This window comes from Pithys albifrons, chromosome 2 (assembly GCF_047495875.1).
Source record: "Pithys albifrons albifrons isolate INPA30051 chromosome 2, PitAlb_v1, whole genome shotgun sequence".
Taxonomy (NCBI): Eukaryota; Metazoa; Chordata; class Aves; order Passeriformes; family Thamnophilidae; genus Pithys; species Pithys albifrons.
The window spans coordinates 84,190,797-84,208,606 of NC_092459.1; the positions used below are offsets into that span (position 1 = coordinate 84,190,797).

Genomic DNA, 17,810 nt, shown 5'->3' on the forward strand with positions numbered 1-17,810 from the left:
TTTTAATTTCAGTAAAGAAGGTTAATGGTGAACACTAGGAAAGACTTTATTGAAAATTATTAGGGCTGCCTGTTTTTCAGTGCAATCAGAACTCTCACATATATGTTCAAATGTGCTTCAAGTGCTGCTTAGTATGTCTGATCAACAGATGTTAGTTACTCAACATCTTAAGTGGGATAAATTTCTGTGGAAATAGTTTATTTAATACTGTGTTTCAGTAACGTCTTTTACAGGAAACATTTGTTTTGATTTGAGCAACACACTTCTGTCTGCTGTCAGACTTGACAGAATACAAAATAAGCCAAGTGATAGGTGGCAGCTGGAAAAGGTCAGAAATTAGCAACATCCTATCATGGTAAAGATTCTGACTGCAAATCATTACACATTTACTCAACTTGATTCCGACAAGGACATACGCTGATCGGGTACTTAACTTTGAAAACATATGTAAAATTTTTGAGAACTGGGCTTAGATAATTGAGTTTTTCATGATAGGAAATATTAAACAAAGGCATCAAAGTTTTAGAGTTAGAAATCAGATCAGCAAAATGTGTTGATAGCTTTTAATGCCTAACCTAACATTGATACTACTGCATGCAATATGATCGTAGTGTATGTAGTGTGGAGGTGATGACAGCAGTAATATGCTAGTTGAAGTTATTCATTTAACTGTGTAAGTATTCCTGTTGAACTTCAAATTTAACAAAACATTTCCTTTGGAGGTAAATTTCAGGTATTTTCATTTTCTGATTGCTGTATGAAATGAGCTTTGCTATTTATAATATTTAGGCAGAAAAAATTATACAATTTTGTGCTTCGTATTGGTACTTGTTCTCTTAGAGCACTTTTAAAACCTTTTTTTCTTCAGAATAGTCTCAAAAATACCATCTCATAAAATAACTGTCTGGAATTCCTTGAAGCTCATGGTTTGGCTTCTAAAGTTCTTAAACAAATAGACTGTCAGAAATTGGTGTGGATTCATTTCCAGAAGTAATACTTCATTCGCAATAGTTTCTTTGCAAGATCAATACTCTGAAATATCAGAAGATTAAAGAAGTATCGGATACCAAAAACACCAAACATTGTTTTAATTACCCAAATAGAAGAAAGCTGGATAATTTTTACTTGCCTATGAAGAATGTTCTGCTTAAGCCAAAACAAATTCTTTACCAGTTCTAGAAAGTCTGGAAGTATTTAAGTTTCTCTTCTCTGCTTACGAGACAATGCCTGTTAGTGAGCCAGTGCTACATGGGATAGTACTGTTCATTTGTAACAACCTGTCATTCAGCTGGTCAGTAAAGCTAATTAAGTATGTTTGTTCATTGTTCCAGTAATACAGTTTATTAAGTTTGAGGTTTCTTATTCTGCTTGTCATGCCTATAGAAAAAAAAAAAAGAAGCAACAATCCAAGGTCTGTGCCTGTTGAATAGTTTACAGAAAGTTAAACAGTGTATCCATTCACTTCAGCTATTGTGGTATGTGAAATGCAGTCTTTTGAGCTGAATCCCAGAGTCATTAGCTATTAACTCAGGCAAAGTACCTATCAATTTCAATCATAGTTAATCATGTGATGCTCCTTTATTTATGCCTGCATTGTGGTTTTAACTAACAGCTTGTGACAGGGATTTGTAGATGGGTCACGCAGGTGTAGGAGTCCCAGGATATGTTGTGGTCCCTTGGCCAAAATCCTCTGCAGTTGCCCTGAGGCTAATTGCCAGAGTAGGCTCCCTACTGTACTTTACAGGGAGCAAAATAAATTTCTTCTACTGTCTTAGCAGAGAGATTTCAAGAATATAATCCTTCCTTTTCCCTTGGCTTTGGAAAAGACACAAAACTCTTGTGGCAGTGCACAACTGTTAGCACTCTGAGACTGGAGATGGGGCAGAGGCTGGAGGCTGGACAGAGTAACAAAGAGGTGATGTGGCTTGGGGTGGCCTTCATGCACCAGCACAGGGTCAGCCAGAATTTGTCTTCCAGTGGGAATATTCAGCATTTCCTTCAGTTATATAAAATATTGGCATAGAAGCTCAGGCATGCATGGGGAAAAATATGTGGATTCGAAACAATACTTTCAGTGTCTGTGAGTGCTTTACCCAGGAAGAACTTTGTTTATAGCAGTACCATGTGTGCATCATACTGCTGCTACTGCTGAGCCTCTTTCAGCACAGTTCTATACTAAACCTTCATGACTTGCGTTCTGAATCAGTAAGAGCGATTTCCAAATCATGAGCTTATGACAGAGATATCATCCATGAAAATCTGTTCTCTTTTCCAGGAGCCCTCAGGAGTACAGTCTAGATTAGCTTAAAATGTATGTAGATGATGGATAGAACTAGGCTTAGGGAATAGCATTATCTTCATGGACAGTCAAGCTGTATGCCTGTTTTAGCTTTCCTGCTTATTTCAAGCTCGTATGTATGTGTTGGAGTTGTGTTGAATGGTCAGACAAACTAAAAAATAGTTATGAATTCCCCCAAGTGATGTTTCCAGTCACTTGTGACTCAGAGACTGGAAAAGACTCAAGAACTAATGAGTTCTTCTTGGTCATAGGAAGTGGGTAAGACTTTTGAAATGGGTAGACATTACCTATAAAAGTTTTTGAGACCTGTGGAAACAGCTTTAGTTCATAGATGCTTAAGGGCTGTGAAAGGGGGAAGCATCTTAAGAAAATGTAGCTGGCTAGGAAACAGTTTGTGCAGTGCCATGAGTGTTCAGAGTATCTGAAGCACTATTAGATGTATCAGAGAAATCAGGGTTTACTAGGCATAGTAGAACTCTTTGTTTCTACTTGAATTAGGCCTTTGCAGAGCAGTCATGTTTTCTGATGCATAGCTCCAAAATTACACAGATTTTAACAGCACTAGGAGCCCCATGTGGCAGTTGCTTTTTCTCACTGGCCAGTTTCTACAATGATCTGGATCTTAACCAAATTATCATTGATTCTTCAAGCCTTAATTCACCATAGAGGCAGTGGGAGCAGCAGCTTTAATCATTGCCAGTTTTTACTGACAGGACTACAAACCACAGTTGCCAGATGACTCAGACTTTGGCATCCTTATTTTTGCTCATGGTTTTTATATGGAAACTTGAAAAAGTTATGACCACAGAGATCATGATTTTCAGTAGAGTGCAAATGCTTGTAGCACCACACCTAAACTATGTGGGCTTTAGTTCATCTTCCTCCTCCTCTACTCCTTTATTCTCCCCCCCCAACCCCCCCCTCCCCTTCTTCTTTTCCTTCTTTGTTTTGCATGTTTTTAATTTATTACTATGACAGATTTTCTATTCTGGGGAAAAAGAAAAGAAAAAGACCAGTTCATGGTGGCACATTGGCTCTCATGTTAGTGCAGTCTTGCCTTGACACATGCAAGCTGCTGGAATGTGTCCTTGAGACTTTTGACCTTGAAGAGAAACACTGGGTGTTAGGTAATGTGCCTCACTGGCCAAGTGCTCCATTTCTGAGGTCATAAGGGGAGGTGCAACACCAACCTTGATTCCTCCCACTTTTTTTCAGAGAGAGAAGAGTTGTAAAAGCAAGATACATTGGGTGAAAAAGGATTGAGTGCAAAATGCTTCAGCTGACTCTTGATAACAGCCACAGCATACAACTTTAGTAAGTGGCTTGTCTTTGAAGAAGCAGTCTGTTTTAGGGAGGGTGTAATTATGAAGTAAAACTGAATAGCTCTGGTTATATGTAAAATAATCCTTCCTGGAGCATGCTCACCTGGGATGCAGGTTGAGAAAACCAGCATTGTGCAAGGATGTAACATGAATTGTCTCAGGTTTTAGGGTAGCCACTTGGTGGAGGCATTATGCGTACTCTCCAGATGAAAGATTTTTGAGCTTCAGGGAACTGCAGCACAATCTGTGCATTATCTAGCTAAGGGCAGTTGGAAGAGCTAGTTTCAGTTTTGAAAATGGCCAAGATGCTAAAGCAGAGTGAGTTGCTCAGAACTCCCTGTTTGTGCACCTTGATGGTCTTTATGATGTACCAGGCTGAGAGTTGCTTCTGGAAACAGAACTCAGCAGACGCTGACTGATCAGAATGGTCAGTCTTGTGCAAGAGTGAGAGCTGAAAGATATGTGTTTATATAATGTAAGCCTGGGCCTGCATCTGAAAGGCCACTTGCTTGGATACTTTGTTGCTTTAACACAGCCAAATATCATCCAGGTGAGGACCATTTCTCACCCCTTGCAACACAGCAAAATTTGTCACTAGACCCTCTGCAGACAGCAATTGAAAATAGGTTCCTAAAGTTGCACAATAACTGAGCAGTCTTTCTGAATCTTTTTTGACCGCTCTGTTCCTTTTGCTGTTCATATGTCACACTATAGTGAGACTCAAAGCACAAGTGGTGCTACCCTGTATATGAGTGGTGTGCAGAGGTGCACCATAGCTGTGCTGAGTTGCCCTGGTGCTAAAATCTTCAACGTATGTGGCTGGCTGGCACTGAGATGGAGGATGCTTCCAGCCTCTTGCACATCCCTTGATCTGATCTAAGTTTCATGTGCAGTAAATGCTAAGCTGCACCTCACAGTTTGGTGTTTAAATAGTGTACTGGGACTGTTTTGTTGCCAAGATGTTTCAGGAGGGGCCTGGGCATTATCTGTGAAAAAGGGACAGAGAGAAGATGGCTGGGATGATGCCTTGCTGGCTCTCCCATGCAGAGGGGAGTCTCTGATGAGTCAGAACCCTTATGGAGGGTAGCTTGCTGTCCTGTTAGTAATCACACTGGGAAGCTACACAAAGTAACTGCTTCAGAAACATCACTGGCTCATGTGTGTCTGATTAAGAGCACACTGGAAAAATTCTGGGAAAGTGGAGGAAGCTGTCCGTGCCTGTGCATTCAGCACAATCTGCACAGCAGTGTGACTGTGTTACCAGCCGAAGGCAAAGCAACTGCAAGGCCACAGCCTGTGGCAGAGGGGGAGCCAGCTACCTTGAGCTGAAAGCTGTGGCAGTGAGCATTTGGGTTACAGGTTTATATGCTGTCAGAAACCAGTTAGAAAAGTCTATTCACTCCATACTGAGGATTCACACTTTGGCACACTTGAATTGTTTGCTGTGGTGCCTATTTATATCAGCATTTGCTTTTAAGGTATTACTGAGGGCAGCTCTTGTGAACTTCTCTTGGGCTTTGTGCATTCCATTTGATACCTAATTGGCAGGTTTAGAAGTTTTAGGTTTTTTTAACATCTGCATCTGAAATACAATTAAGCTTTCTTTGCCATGAGAAATGGAAGAAAATTGCAAAAGTCAAGAGCATAACTAGTACTTGTAAGCTTCTAAAAATTAATATCCTTATTAATATAAAGCATAATAACTGTATTATTGGTCAGAGAGAATGGGGAATGAAAATTGACCTCAGAAATTATTGCATGATTAATTTGAATTTTTGCATGGGGAAGGAGAGTTTTTTTTAATAACGCAGGTATTATTAATTTCAGCTTTAGTCATCTCATATGTGTTATCTTCTTCAGTGTCTGAGCAGCAGAATTTGTTGTTAAATTTGGCAGTTTTCAGCAACTAGTCATGAACACTGAACTTAAGTTGATGGGAAATTTAGGCTATTTAGTAGGAAATAACAAAAATCATAGTAATACTTTGTCTTTCTTTAAGAGAGTAATTAGAAAGGTGTTTGAGATAATTTATATAGAATTTGACAAAGTGGAGAGCCATGTTTGGATGAGGAAAAACACAGGGGATAGGTGCCAAGTTAGTACCTTAAAAATATACCCACTCATGACATATTGTTCTCTTCTGTTTCTTTCTCCTTTTCAAGTTGACACAGGGGAGGATAATAATGTCAGCTAATTGATTCATGCCTAGAGAGCCTTTGCAATGCATGGGCACCATTTAGGTTCAGCGAAAAGCTCTGTTGAATCATCAGTGTCTCAGCAAGAAGTTGATCCAAAATGACTGAAAAAACATTGTACTAGAATTTAGCATTTTATAGTATCACTAACCAGAGTATTCTTTACTTGACTATTCCAGTGTGGCAAAGCACTTCCTGGCCTTTCCAAGCAAGAAGACTGCTGTGGAACCGTGGGTACTTCCTGGGGTTTTAACAAATGCCAGAAATGTCCCAAGAAGCCATGTAAGTGCTATTATGTTGTTATCCTCTGGATCAGTTTATGCCTTTTTTTCCCCTCAAGTAGTATTTTCCATTATTTTGGTGGAAAAGAAAACCCAAAAGAAAGAATGTGCTATGATTTGATTAGGAACAGGTTGTAGAAACTGGAATTCCCCTGCATGCCAGCAGAGTTACATTACGCAGGCACTCAGTGCAGCCAGCAAAGTTGACATCGTTGGGTTTTTTTCTCCCCTTCTTCCTCCTTTAAGTCAGTGGTGGACTGTTGTGTTTTCTCAGTGCAGGAAGAATAATCTCATTGAATCATCTGGCCTTTTCCAGCTGGACTTTTTTTTTTAAGTTTACACAGAAATCTTAAATTATAGAGGCGCCAGATACTGCTTGGAGAGAATGCAGTGACATCTTGGGACTGCAAATGAAGTTTTAAGTTTAGAGCCAAAGTCTTCCAGGCTCTAAATTGTCAGTTACTTTTTTTTTTCCCTCCGCTTCTGAAATATCTTCCCCAACAATAAGACAGTGACAAAGACTTCTTTCACGATTGTACTACAGTTTCAAGTCCTATTATAAATGAGAAAGAAATTGCAAATTTTTTGCATGATAGTTGAAGATAGTCAAACTTTCTAACAATTATATTGTTGCACAGGAATAGTAATACTTCTATGTCATGTCATATTTTCATCATTAAATGAAAGATGGGTAAAGATAATGTAATTTCTGTTTTGCAGATGGAATAGACCAGCATTTAGTGGGCCAAAAATATGGCAGAAAATTGCAGTCACTCTTATCTAGGTCTTCTAGGACCCTGGTATTTGTACAGTGAGCAATGCTCAAAACATGTTCAGTGTTTGATCTTTTTGGAAGTATATTTTTGTCTGCAAGTCTTAATGTAGATGTAAATACAATTCCAGAAGAAATGCTGCTTTTAATCCTATTTCTCTGACTCCTCCTTTCATAGGAAACTCTGATATAAACTTATGCTTACTCAGTTTGATCTGCTAGTTTATGAAGCATTTAAGTTTCGTGCATTGGAATATATTTATGTTCTGATATGCTTCAATGAGTGAGCCTCCTTGGGGTGATAGTTAATATGACTCAGGTACCTAAAATTTGATTCCTATATCATGTAAATACAGTTTCTAACAGGGACATGCATGCCAACTGTATGAAGTTTAACAAAGACAAGTGTCAGAGTCTGCACCTGGAACAGGGCAGTCCTGGATGTACGTACAGGCTGGAGAGCACTGCCACATAAAGGGACCTGGGGGTCCTGGTCAATGGCAAGTTGAATATGAGTCAGCAGTGTCCTGGCAGCCAGGAGAGCCATCTGTGTCCTGGGGGGCATCAGTCACAGCATCGCCAGTTGGTTGAGGGAGGGGATTCTCCTGCTCTGCTCTGCACTAGTGTGGCCTCACCTTGAATATTGTGTGCAGTTTTGGGCACCACAATATAAGAAAGATACAAGTACTAGAGAGCATTCAAAGGTGGGCTGTGAAGATGAGGAAGGGCCTTGAGGGAACACCATAAGAGAGTGGCTGGCATCACTTGGTCTGTTCAGCTTGGAGAAGAGGAAACTGAGGGGAGACCTCATTGCAGCCCACAACTTCTACACAAGGGGAAGTCGAGGGGCAGTCACTGATCTCTTCTCTGTGGTGACCAGTGATAGAACCTGAGGGAACAGCATGAAGCTGTGCCAGAGGAGGTTTAGGTTAGATACTAGGAAAAGGTTTTGCACCCAGAGGGTGGTTGGGTACTAGAACAGGCTTCCCAGAGAAGTGGTCATGGCATCAAGCTTTCTGGAGTTCTAGAAGCATTTGGACAATGCTCTCAGGCACGTGGTGGATTCTTGGGGCTGTCCTGTGTAGAGTCAGGGTTTGAACTTGATGATCTTGATAGGTCCTTTCTAATTCAGCATATTCTATGGATCCTGTGGGTTCCTTCCAACTCAGGATGTTCTATTATTCTATATATTGATGTATGAATTGTGAAATGTATCCTGATTTTATAGTTTTCTCCAAAGAAGTAGCAATTCACTACAACTCAAAGTCTTGTTCATCAGAAGCATATGAGCATGCAGAATGTTGCTTAGTTGGATGTAGGTGTGCCTTGAGAAAAATCATGAAAGCCTGAATTGTGTTTCAACCACAAACGGCTTGGAACTACTAACACAAGCTAGTGCCTGGTTTGAAGTGAAGTCCATTTGTTACTTTCTCATAATTCAAATAAAACACCGGTTGTCTCAGCCTGGAATCCACAGTGGATGTGTTGGTCAGGCACCTGCTTAATACCAACATGTTTGGCATAGAGCAAGTAATCAAGGAAACACCAGGGCAAACCCTGTCTCAAATCCTGATCCACAGATGTTTCCTAGGTGGGTACAGAGAAGTGCCTGAACTCAACCTAAAAACCTCTCCTGAATGGAGTCCACTACCCTTTTTTCAAAGTACTGAGTAAGAATAATTTTTTAAAAAGTGCTCCTGAGATCAGCAATATCCTTTTGTTATAAAAGCTTAATGGCTAGCAGGCTTGCTCAAGATGGGACACTTCAGAGTTCCTTTATCTGCCAGAATAATTTCTAATCTACATTTTATACCTATGAGGAGATACCCTAACCTGTAAATTGTAGAAACAATTCTTGGAACAGTACTAGGAACCCAGTCTCTTTCCCAGAGTCCTAATTACTTACGGTATGAGTCATGCTCACTCCTGCTTTCTGGCTGTTTGGAATTGGTTTTTTTTAATGTAACTGTATGATCTCAAGAGGAGACAGAGAAGGTTGCCACTTGGAATAATCTTCTCCTTCTGATTAAAGCATTCCTGGAAAGTAAGGATTTGTGTCCCCTAGGCATAATGGGATACATTTCTCATCTTTCTAGGTGGGAGTTCTCACTGTACATTAGTGTTTGAGAAGGAGAAGGATGCATTGTCTCTTTTCTCCAGACTAAAATAGTGTCACTGTATCACTGCATTACATCAAGAATGTAATTTGGTAGATGTACACTTCAAGAATATTCACTAGATCTCTCAGGAAGCTTTGGCAGGGATATATGTGGGATTTTTTTTAGTCTATGTTGGATTTAGGAATGATTCTATGCATGATGCTATTCAGTCGTGTCATGTCTTACTGCAATTCTGTGTGGATGCAAATGGTGAATTTTCAGATTTCTAAGAACTTAAGGTGATACATTTGGAGTTTTGAAGATGTTTAAGTGATCTTACAGCATCTTAGAATTTTATAGATGTTCGGTTTGAACTTAGGCACACACAACTTGTACCTCCAAATCTGTTTTGGATCTGGGCCCAAGTGACCTCAGGGCATAGGTGTCAAACTAAGCCTCATGTCAGTATCAAAGTGTTAGGCTTCTGTAGAGCAATTTTCAAAGATAAATGTAAATTTACTATAAGACTTAAAGAAAGTGTGGAGATGATGCTGAAGGATTTATGTTCATCAAGGATTTTTACTTTTATAACAATGAGAAGGGTTCAGTGGTAGAAGGAGTATACATATATATTTCCATATACATAAATGTATATCATATTGGATGGAACAACTTGGGAGTTAAGTAAATAATTATTAAGTTGTTAGTTAAGTGATATCTACGGTGGTGTCTCTACAGGCAAAGTTAATCCCACATTAGTCCCATAGAATTTTGACCTGTTCTGATATTTCACTAAATTGGTATTACCCTTTCTATTGTAGACTTTTTGGAAGCAAACAGACTTCCTTTTGCTTTTATGCTTCATAAACTTAGTTTAAGGTTGACCTGTAATCAGGTTGCAATCTTTTGTATAACACACTTCACCAAAATATTTAAGCATATACTTGAGTCTTACGAGCGGGGACTTTTCTTCTCACTTCAGTCAACTACTTAAGGACGTGTAAGTTTGCGTGTGTCTTGTTCCCATGGTCTTAAATAGGGCTGTGTCACTCAGTGAGGATGTACTTGACCGTTTTGGGTAACAGCCATGGCGCAGTCAGGGCTTCTGTCCTATTGAGAAGTTAAGTGCCTTGGCCTGAGACAGCTCCCGTGTCTGTAAGTTTATGGGTTATTCAGTTTTACTGAAAACCAAAAGAAGAAATATTGGAACAGATCTCCATTTCTGAGGTCTTCTACAGAAGACTTTGTTTAAAACAAAGTGCATTTCTGTGTTACATAGGGAGTGTTATGACTGGTCAGGCTTCTTGCTAACAGTTAATAATTACAAACAGGTTGTCTGAGTAAAGGACAAGTAATGTAGGACTCCATCCAACTCCCACATGGATCACTAGGCATCACTGAACAAGCTCCTTACTCTGTGGCAACCCACTTAGTTTCTGCTCTTTGTAGAAGGAAGAAAACAGCTGCTAATAAGCTGCTGTTTCCTGTTCAGTGTGGGAGTAGGAGGATGAGGAGGGAGAAGTTAAAAAACCTCTGACCTCACTCCACTAACTGCACTTTCTAGAGCAGCTGAGTCACCCTGGAAGGGAAAGTGTGTTGAAACACTGGAAAAGGCCTGGCGTAGCTTATGGGCTGTTCACCATCTACAACTGGAGGAGCTCTGCTCTTCCTCTTTTTGTTCATCAGGCTTTACTACAGGGTATCATTCCTGCCCACAAAAAGTTACAGACACTGTCTTGGGTTTAGTGTGAATGGATTTGGGTCTGTAAAGGCAAACACAGATCAGTTAGGACATAATGAGTGCAATTACAAGTCTGACTCTGCCAGTATGACTATTAGGAGTTTCATTGACATGTTTTGGGACTAGAAGTAGACTAATGTATTGTGCTTTTGAAAATCTTACCTTAAACTTCAACTGGCTTTAATGTTAACATTGTGAAAAGATTGTAGTTGCCTCTTTAAAAGACAAAATTTCCAAATTTTAGATTCTGTTAAAGTGGTTGTAGTCAATGTAAAGATTGTGTATGTGTTCAAAACTCTAATAATATTGTTGCTGTATTTCAGCCTGTGCAATTTTTGTGTTTAACCACTTTTCAATTTAATTTTTCCTAATAATAGGGAAAGCTTTAGAAGTGATGCAAATAATTATTGGGGGTTTTCTTCCCCTTCCCCCACCCCCCGTTACAGTCAACCAGTTTTAAAAATAAGCTGCAGGGATAAATGTGCAATTCAGAAATTACATGATGGGAAGCCAATCTGCAATATTATATTACTCCATTGTTCTGTCTTACTTGTCATTTATGTACAGTAAATATGAAAAGTATTGCATCTGGGGTGTTGTTGTTTGTTTTGGTTTAGGGTGGGTTTTTGTGGTTTTTTTGGTCTGCTGAACTTTTAGAACACTTTCAAAGGAAACCAGACGATCTGACAAAATGTAAGGTGTCTCTTTTGTAGCATTCAAATGATGTAAAACACTCCTGACTCTTATTAAAGGCACTTCATACTGCCAAAAGTTTAGTCCTGTATGTTTAACACTGTACTAGGATTTGTCAAGAAGTTAGATTTTAGTGCCCAACCATACAAAGAAGTTACTGCTTTCATTTATGATGTTTAAGAATCAATATACAGTTTTCTGTAGTCTCAAAAGCAATCATAAGTGAAGGAAAGAAATGATAAAGAGAAATAAAAAACTGATTAACTGAGCACTTTCCATTTTGGCAAATTTGAATTCAGCCTTTATTTTGCAGTGTTGTTATGTCCATGACAGTTTACACTGATCAGCCAGTAAGTGAAGTTTAGTCTTCTAAAATTCAACAGCTTTGTTAGGTAAATCACAGATGTGCATTCCTCTTCTTTTTTTTGGTTTTGGTTTTCCCCCTCCCCCCAGCCCTTACATTACGAGTTTATTTACATCTCTTTCGTCTTGTTTTCAGGTATTTTTTTTAATTCAGTGTGGCAGGAGAAGTGGTACCTGATAATTTTGCTTAACATTTGAAGATAGATACTTTTACTTTCTAAAGCTGCTTTCTGTTAGGAAAACATCATTGAGTTTCCATCATGAATGTCCAACTTTATCTCTTCCCAACATGATGTTTGTAGCTGTTTGCAAAAGTAGTTATTTGAATATTTGAGAACAAATAGGATGAAAAAAAGATTTAAATTTTTTATATAGTCATGACAATTTGACTGTCAGGCTCTGGAAATAAATATATAAATTAGCAGCATATAATGGACCTATTTTTTTTCTTTAGCTTACCATGGATACAGTCCTATGATGGAATGCCCACAAGGGTACAAGAGGATCAATGCTACATTTTGCCAAGGTATGATAGTGCTCGCAATTGATTCTGTTTGTGTACTTGTTTTCTGTGTCAGATTCTATGGTGTTTATGACTTGGATTAATCCAGTCCATTGATTTGTATTTAGGAAAAAATGTTGAGACTACTTTTAACACTTTCCAAATACTGACAGTGTTGTTTTGCCTCTAGGACAAAAACCTTTTAGAACTTTTGCATATAGTCTCATTTTCTGTTTCTGCTTAGAGATGATTTCATAGGAATTTGTTTACTTTTGTTTTCCAGTAGAAATACATTGTTCTGTCAGTTTTTTTGCTAAACAGTGAATCTACAGACTTAGTGGATGAAACTGGCAATAAAGAATAATTTTTATAATCATGAAAGTGTGAAGTAATCAGAGAACAATTCTTTTGGACTTGGAGATTAGACACAAGAGTATTAAGAAAAGCCAGATAATGTCCTTGGCAAGTAGAACTGAAAAGCTTGTGTACCTGGCTGCCATGTAAATCAGTGACCCACATACTTCCAGAATGTGCACAGTGCGTGTGAGGATGTGTGGAGTTAGGCACTGCATAAGCTGTGTTACTCTAAGATTAGACTGTATTACCTCCTGGCTGTAAACATAGAAGTAATCAAAACATACAGGGTCATAGGATCTGCTTGACCATGAAGTTACAAAAAAAGGCTTGGGACATGTACGTTGTTCTGGCCTATGGCATCTCTGTCTGAGAAAGGTGAAGAGATACCCACAGGCATACCCTTGTTCTTTCTGCGTATCTTTGAGCACTGGCCAGGGGTGCCAGACGAGGATGTAGGAAAAAGCTTAACTGAGTGTCTGATGAGTAAACAAGAAGGAGGAACTCTCTGAAGATGTGAGCAATCTTGCTGTGATGATCTGGAGAGAAATTTGGCAAGGAAGGGAAAAACGAGTTTGAGTGATAACTCTAACTGATAACTGCTGTGGTCAGGTTTGTTAATCTTTATTGTTACAGCAAGAGTAAGAGGTTCCAACAAATAGTAGTGGTGGCAGAGAGCAGGATAAAATGAGAGTAATTGATGTTAAAAGATATTTGTAGGCATTTTGGACATAATTTAATTTTGTTTAAGTGGTTCATTTTATTTAACTTATTTAACATTCTTAAATGTACCATGAGGGAATGTACAATAGCTAGTTGCATAAAGAAATTACTAACAGCCAAAATAATAAAGTTTGTAGCACACTAAACACAAACATCATGCTGTTTCACTGCTGAGGGAAATGTGAGCTGCTACCTGCAAGTGTAGCCATCCAAGCCTGTCTGCTGCTCTGGTCTCTTCCTATGGTTTACTAGTTTGCAGGGTAGGGGCATTTGGAGGACTGCAAGAGAAAATTGGAATGCGTCAAAATAGTAAAGAAGTAAATGGAGGAGAGCTGCTAATTGCATGTCAAGTACAAGCTTCCTGCTCTACAGTGAAAAACTCTGGAGTCCCTTAAGAAATAAAAGGGATAGGGAGGTATTGATAGCAACTTACTAATGAGGACTGTAGGGTGAAAAGGTAAAGGAGGTAATGTGAGAAGTAAATGGGCCACCTTTTCATGCCTCAAATTAAACACCCAGGTGGTGTATATATTTCAGTAAGATGTTTCCAGCTGTTTTGAAAGAGATTATCTCATTCCGTGTATTATTCATGAGGTTTTTCAGAGTCTGCAAAAGAGAGGGTTTCTAATTTTGAGCATGAAAAGTGTCTAGAATATGTCATGATGGCATCATAGCATCCCTCTGAACATGATCCAGGAGAGAAAGGAGTTTTTGCTATCTTCAGTAGTTGTGCACAAGCCCCACAGTATACACAGTGGTTTCTTAGACAGCAGCAACCCAGCAGGCATTTAAAAGCACGTAGGGCATTCAGTCTGGGTCAAGAGATTGTTCCTAGGTGTTGGCAGACTTTATTTCATGGAAACTAAGATCCTTAGTCAGGGACTTTGGACTGTTAAAAATGGTCTGGTGCTCGTGAAGGTCACCAGTATTGGTCCAGGAATTTGTTTCACTGAGCAGTGACAGGCTGATAAGGGGGGGAGAACATGTGTCTCTGGGGAGGAGCATTTGAGGGAACTAAGTACTGCCATGGTGGTATACAGAAATAGATCCATACCTGATAGGCTAGTCATTGCTCTTTTGCACAGGATTTTGATAGACATTTTTGTACCATATAACTAATAGTGCAAGAAATACAAGGCTTTAAAAGAGTTTGTTTTATACTGCTGTCATTATCCTAGAAGAGAGTAAGCTGTAGACTCTAAATAAAACTTGTAGTTATATTTAGGAAATTTATAACCTACAGTTTAATCATAAAATGGGGGTAGGAGGGGGTAGGATTATCTCACCAGGAAGTAGACTGTTGATGAATTGAGGATGGGGACAATCACTTAACTTTCTGGGGAGGGCAGAGGTGTTGGCTGTTGGAGGTTCCCCCTATTATGTTATCGAGGCTTGAATGGCTTCTCTATCATTTGCTCACCAACACACTTGAAAAATGAGGTACAAATAAGGAGGGAACTGGGAGAAGGAATACCCATGAAAAAGGCCATGATCGAACTTAGTCCCATTGAAGTAAGTAACAAGATTGCCATTTTCTTTCAGCAGGTCAGAATTTTGACCTCTGTTAGTGCATTCTGCAGGAAAGATAGCTTCATAAGTGAAAGCTGCTGGGAGGGTGCATTCCAGTCCTGAAACTGTTATTAGCATGTGCTTCTCAATGGGTCAGCCGAAAGTGTCCTGTTTGTTTATCTGAAGCAGACATGCTTTTCTAGAAGCAAAGAGAACAGGCGTAATGAAAAAAGAGTTGTCCCTATCACTAACAGGAAGCAAAGTTACAGCAGTAGATGTTGAAAGAAAACTGTTTAAGCTGCTGGTGTGGGAGTATTCATATTCTTTTAATGATCCTTATAATTAAATTGGGAGTGGAACAGTCCGTCCATATGCAAGTGTACATTTTAATTAGATTATTCCTTGCTGAAAGGGTGTGCATGGTCAGAAAGGGCCAGGATTGCCAGCCCAAATACTAATGGGATATATTTCTGAATCCCTGCCTCCAGCTAAAAGAGATTGTTGTTTTCACCTAGCTGTTGTCCAACTTTCACTGCCTTTGGAAAATCAGGCCTAAAAGCCTAATTAACCTTTTGTTCTACAATGGTTCTGCAGTCAAAGGCCTACATAGGCTTTATGAACTAAGAAGTATTAGTGTGATTAATAACCAGATCCTAATTTCTTTCCTTTCAAGTGAGTGAACTAATATAATGAAACATTCTTCTCTCTAATGTGTAAGTAGGACAACAAAGACCCATCTGTGGGTATGTTAATTTGAACAGTTTAGTGTAATTGCTATAAAAAAGCTCTTTTCCCCCTCAGTAATTATCTTTTCAATGGAGTGATTTATTACATGTACACACATGGATGCCCTAAGGCTGTCATTAGATCCAAAATACAGCTTATCATAGTTGCAACTTCTTTGTCTGAATCCACATGCAATGTTAATTTCTGATTCCCTGCTTAGAATTAGAGTTACTCTTTCCTTACTCTGCTAATGGTTTTCTTGGAAAACTGAAATGGAATGAAAAAAACAGCTGGTGAAAATGTTGGATTCATTTTTCAGGAAACTAGCATATTGCCAATAGAGCACTTTAGAAATCTTATCTTAAAGAACTGGAAAAATACCTGGACCCTTGTTGTTTTACAATGAAGTAAAAAGTACATGGAAGTTCATCGAAAGTCCCAATATTCTTAAAATTAAATGTATATGAACTTGCAGAAACTAGTACTTCTATGTTGATGGATCAAATTCTATAATCATGTGCTCTGAGGACTTCAGGCTCTTTTTCCTTGGCTTCATCATGATTTAAGATAAATTTTGAGGGTATATTTTGCCCCTCCAACATTTGTCCCTAAAATACAGCAATAAATTTGTTTTCTCTGCATTTTGTGTATTTATTTTACTGCTTTTTAGTAATAAAAAATGTAGCTTTTTAAGAAACGCCTTTTATGTTACTTAGCTACTAGATCAACAGCCGTCTTCCAGAGAAGTTTTTTATGATGATCATACTGAGAAATAAACGTATCTCCAGAAACTGGGCTGGGTTGCTGTTTGGACATTGATTATGTGTTTGAGAAGTGTTGCTCTGCAAACTTGCGTTCCAGTAAATTCCACGCAATAGCACAAAATGAGTTGGACTGATTTCTCCAGCTGCTGTTCTATTAGCTCACACAAATCAGTGGGGCATTTCTTAGAATAAGCAGCTGTTTTTTCTGTAATTTAAAAAAATATTGCAATAGATTAATGAGTAACGAAACCTTGTTTGTTTTTTTCATTTACCCCTTGTTCTCAGTAATCATGTTATTATTGAAACAATCAACTATAATGGACGCAGTAAAATCTGGATATTTTATTTTTCTTAGAACGGAGGATATTAATAGTGATAGCTATAGTGGAACCAATTGGAACAGTATTTTCTGTGGTGTTAGTAGGTAATTGCTTGTAATTGATTTTCATAAAGAGAATAAAAACTAGTGCTTGTATATTGAGTCAGTTTGGAGATCATTCAGTCAGATGGCACTTCCAGTGAAACCTAGCGTGTAACTACAAAAATGAGTCAAATTTTCACAAATTACATAAATTATATCTTCCAGTCTAAATTTGCAACATGTTATCATGCATATTAAAGTACTTGGTGCATAAAAACATCTATCAAGGCAGATATTACTAATAACATTTAATGACTGACTGCTAGGTAAGTTTTAATTAAGAAGTTGCCCAGTACTGTGGCAAGTTCTCATTAGTATGTAATTGATCTAGAAGGCTTGCTTTGCCTAAATGCAGCAAAGTATCTTAAGTGTGCATGGGTCTTACTGAAAGACAAGTTGCTTGCTTTGCATCAGGAGGAGACAAATATTTTCCATTCAGTTTTATTACTTAGTAATTTAACCAAGTCAATCAGTTGTGGATCAACACAGAAACTGAATTTCAGAACTAAATGCCGAAGTCCCCCTTCAGAAATTTACCTTTGCACAGCGCTTAGACCTGGAATCAGCTGAAGATTGCTTGTGTTTTCCAGCACCATACACTTTAGACAGAGGGGGTGAGATGGGCTGCAGTGCTTTCTAGCCCCAAATTTATTGTGAGCATTTCAGTGAAGCTATCAGAACTCTGGTGGTATGACTAAAGTCCCTGCTTGTATGAGTTCCCATTCTTGGTCCAAGTTTCCTCAGAAACTTCTGGATATCATGACTGTTCTAACTGGAGGCTGTTGCGTATTTAGTTTTTATACCTTACCGTGTGTTGTATTAAAAATTGTGGAATTATACATTCTTTTCTTCTTTTAGTGCATGTAATGTGACTTTGAAAACCTGAATTGTTCATTGTCTTTTAAGTTAGATTTATTCATGTAATCAAAAATCACCTTCCAAATTTGCAACATAGAAAACTCAATGATACAAGTGAGATCTGCTGTTTCCAAAGAGGGATACTATTTTAATTAATACTATGTCACTTCTTAGTGTTCTTTGGCCTT

General features: G+C 38.5%; 1 protein-coding gene across 10 annotated transcripts in view; it reads left to right on the top strand.

Annotated features, from left to right (window-relative positions):
• The window catches only part of LTBP1 (latent transforming growth factor beta binding protein 1), a 199,898-nt gene that overhangs the window by 102,403 nt on the left and 79,685 nt on the right, over window positions 1-17,810 (top strand). For all 10 annotated transcript variants that reach the window (XM_071575851.1, XM_071575842.1, XM_071575835.1 and 7 more), the window contains 2 exons: window positions 5,996-6,098; window positions 12,220-12,291. In XM_071575851.1, coding sequence (XP_071431952.1) covers window positions 5,996-6,098; window positions 12,220-12,291 — 175 coding nt within the window. The remainder of the gene's footprint in view (window positions 1-5,995; window positions 6,099-12,219; window positions 12,292-17,810) is intronic.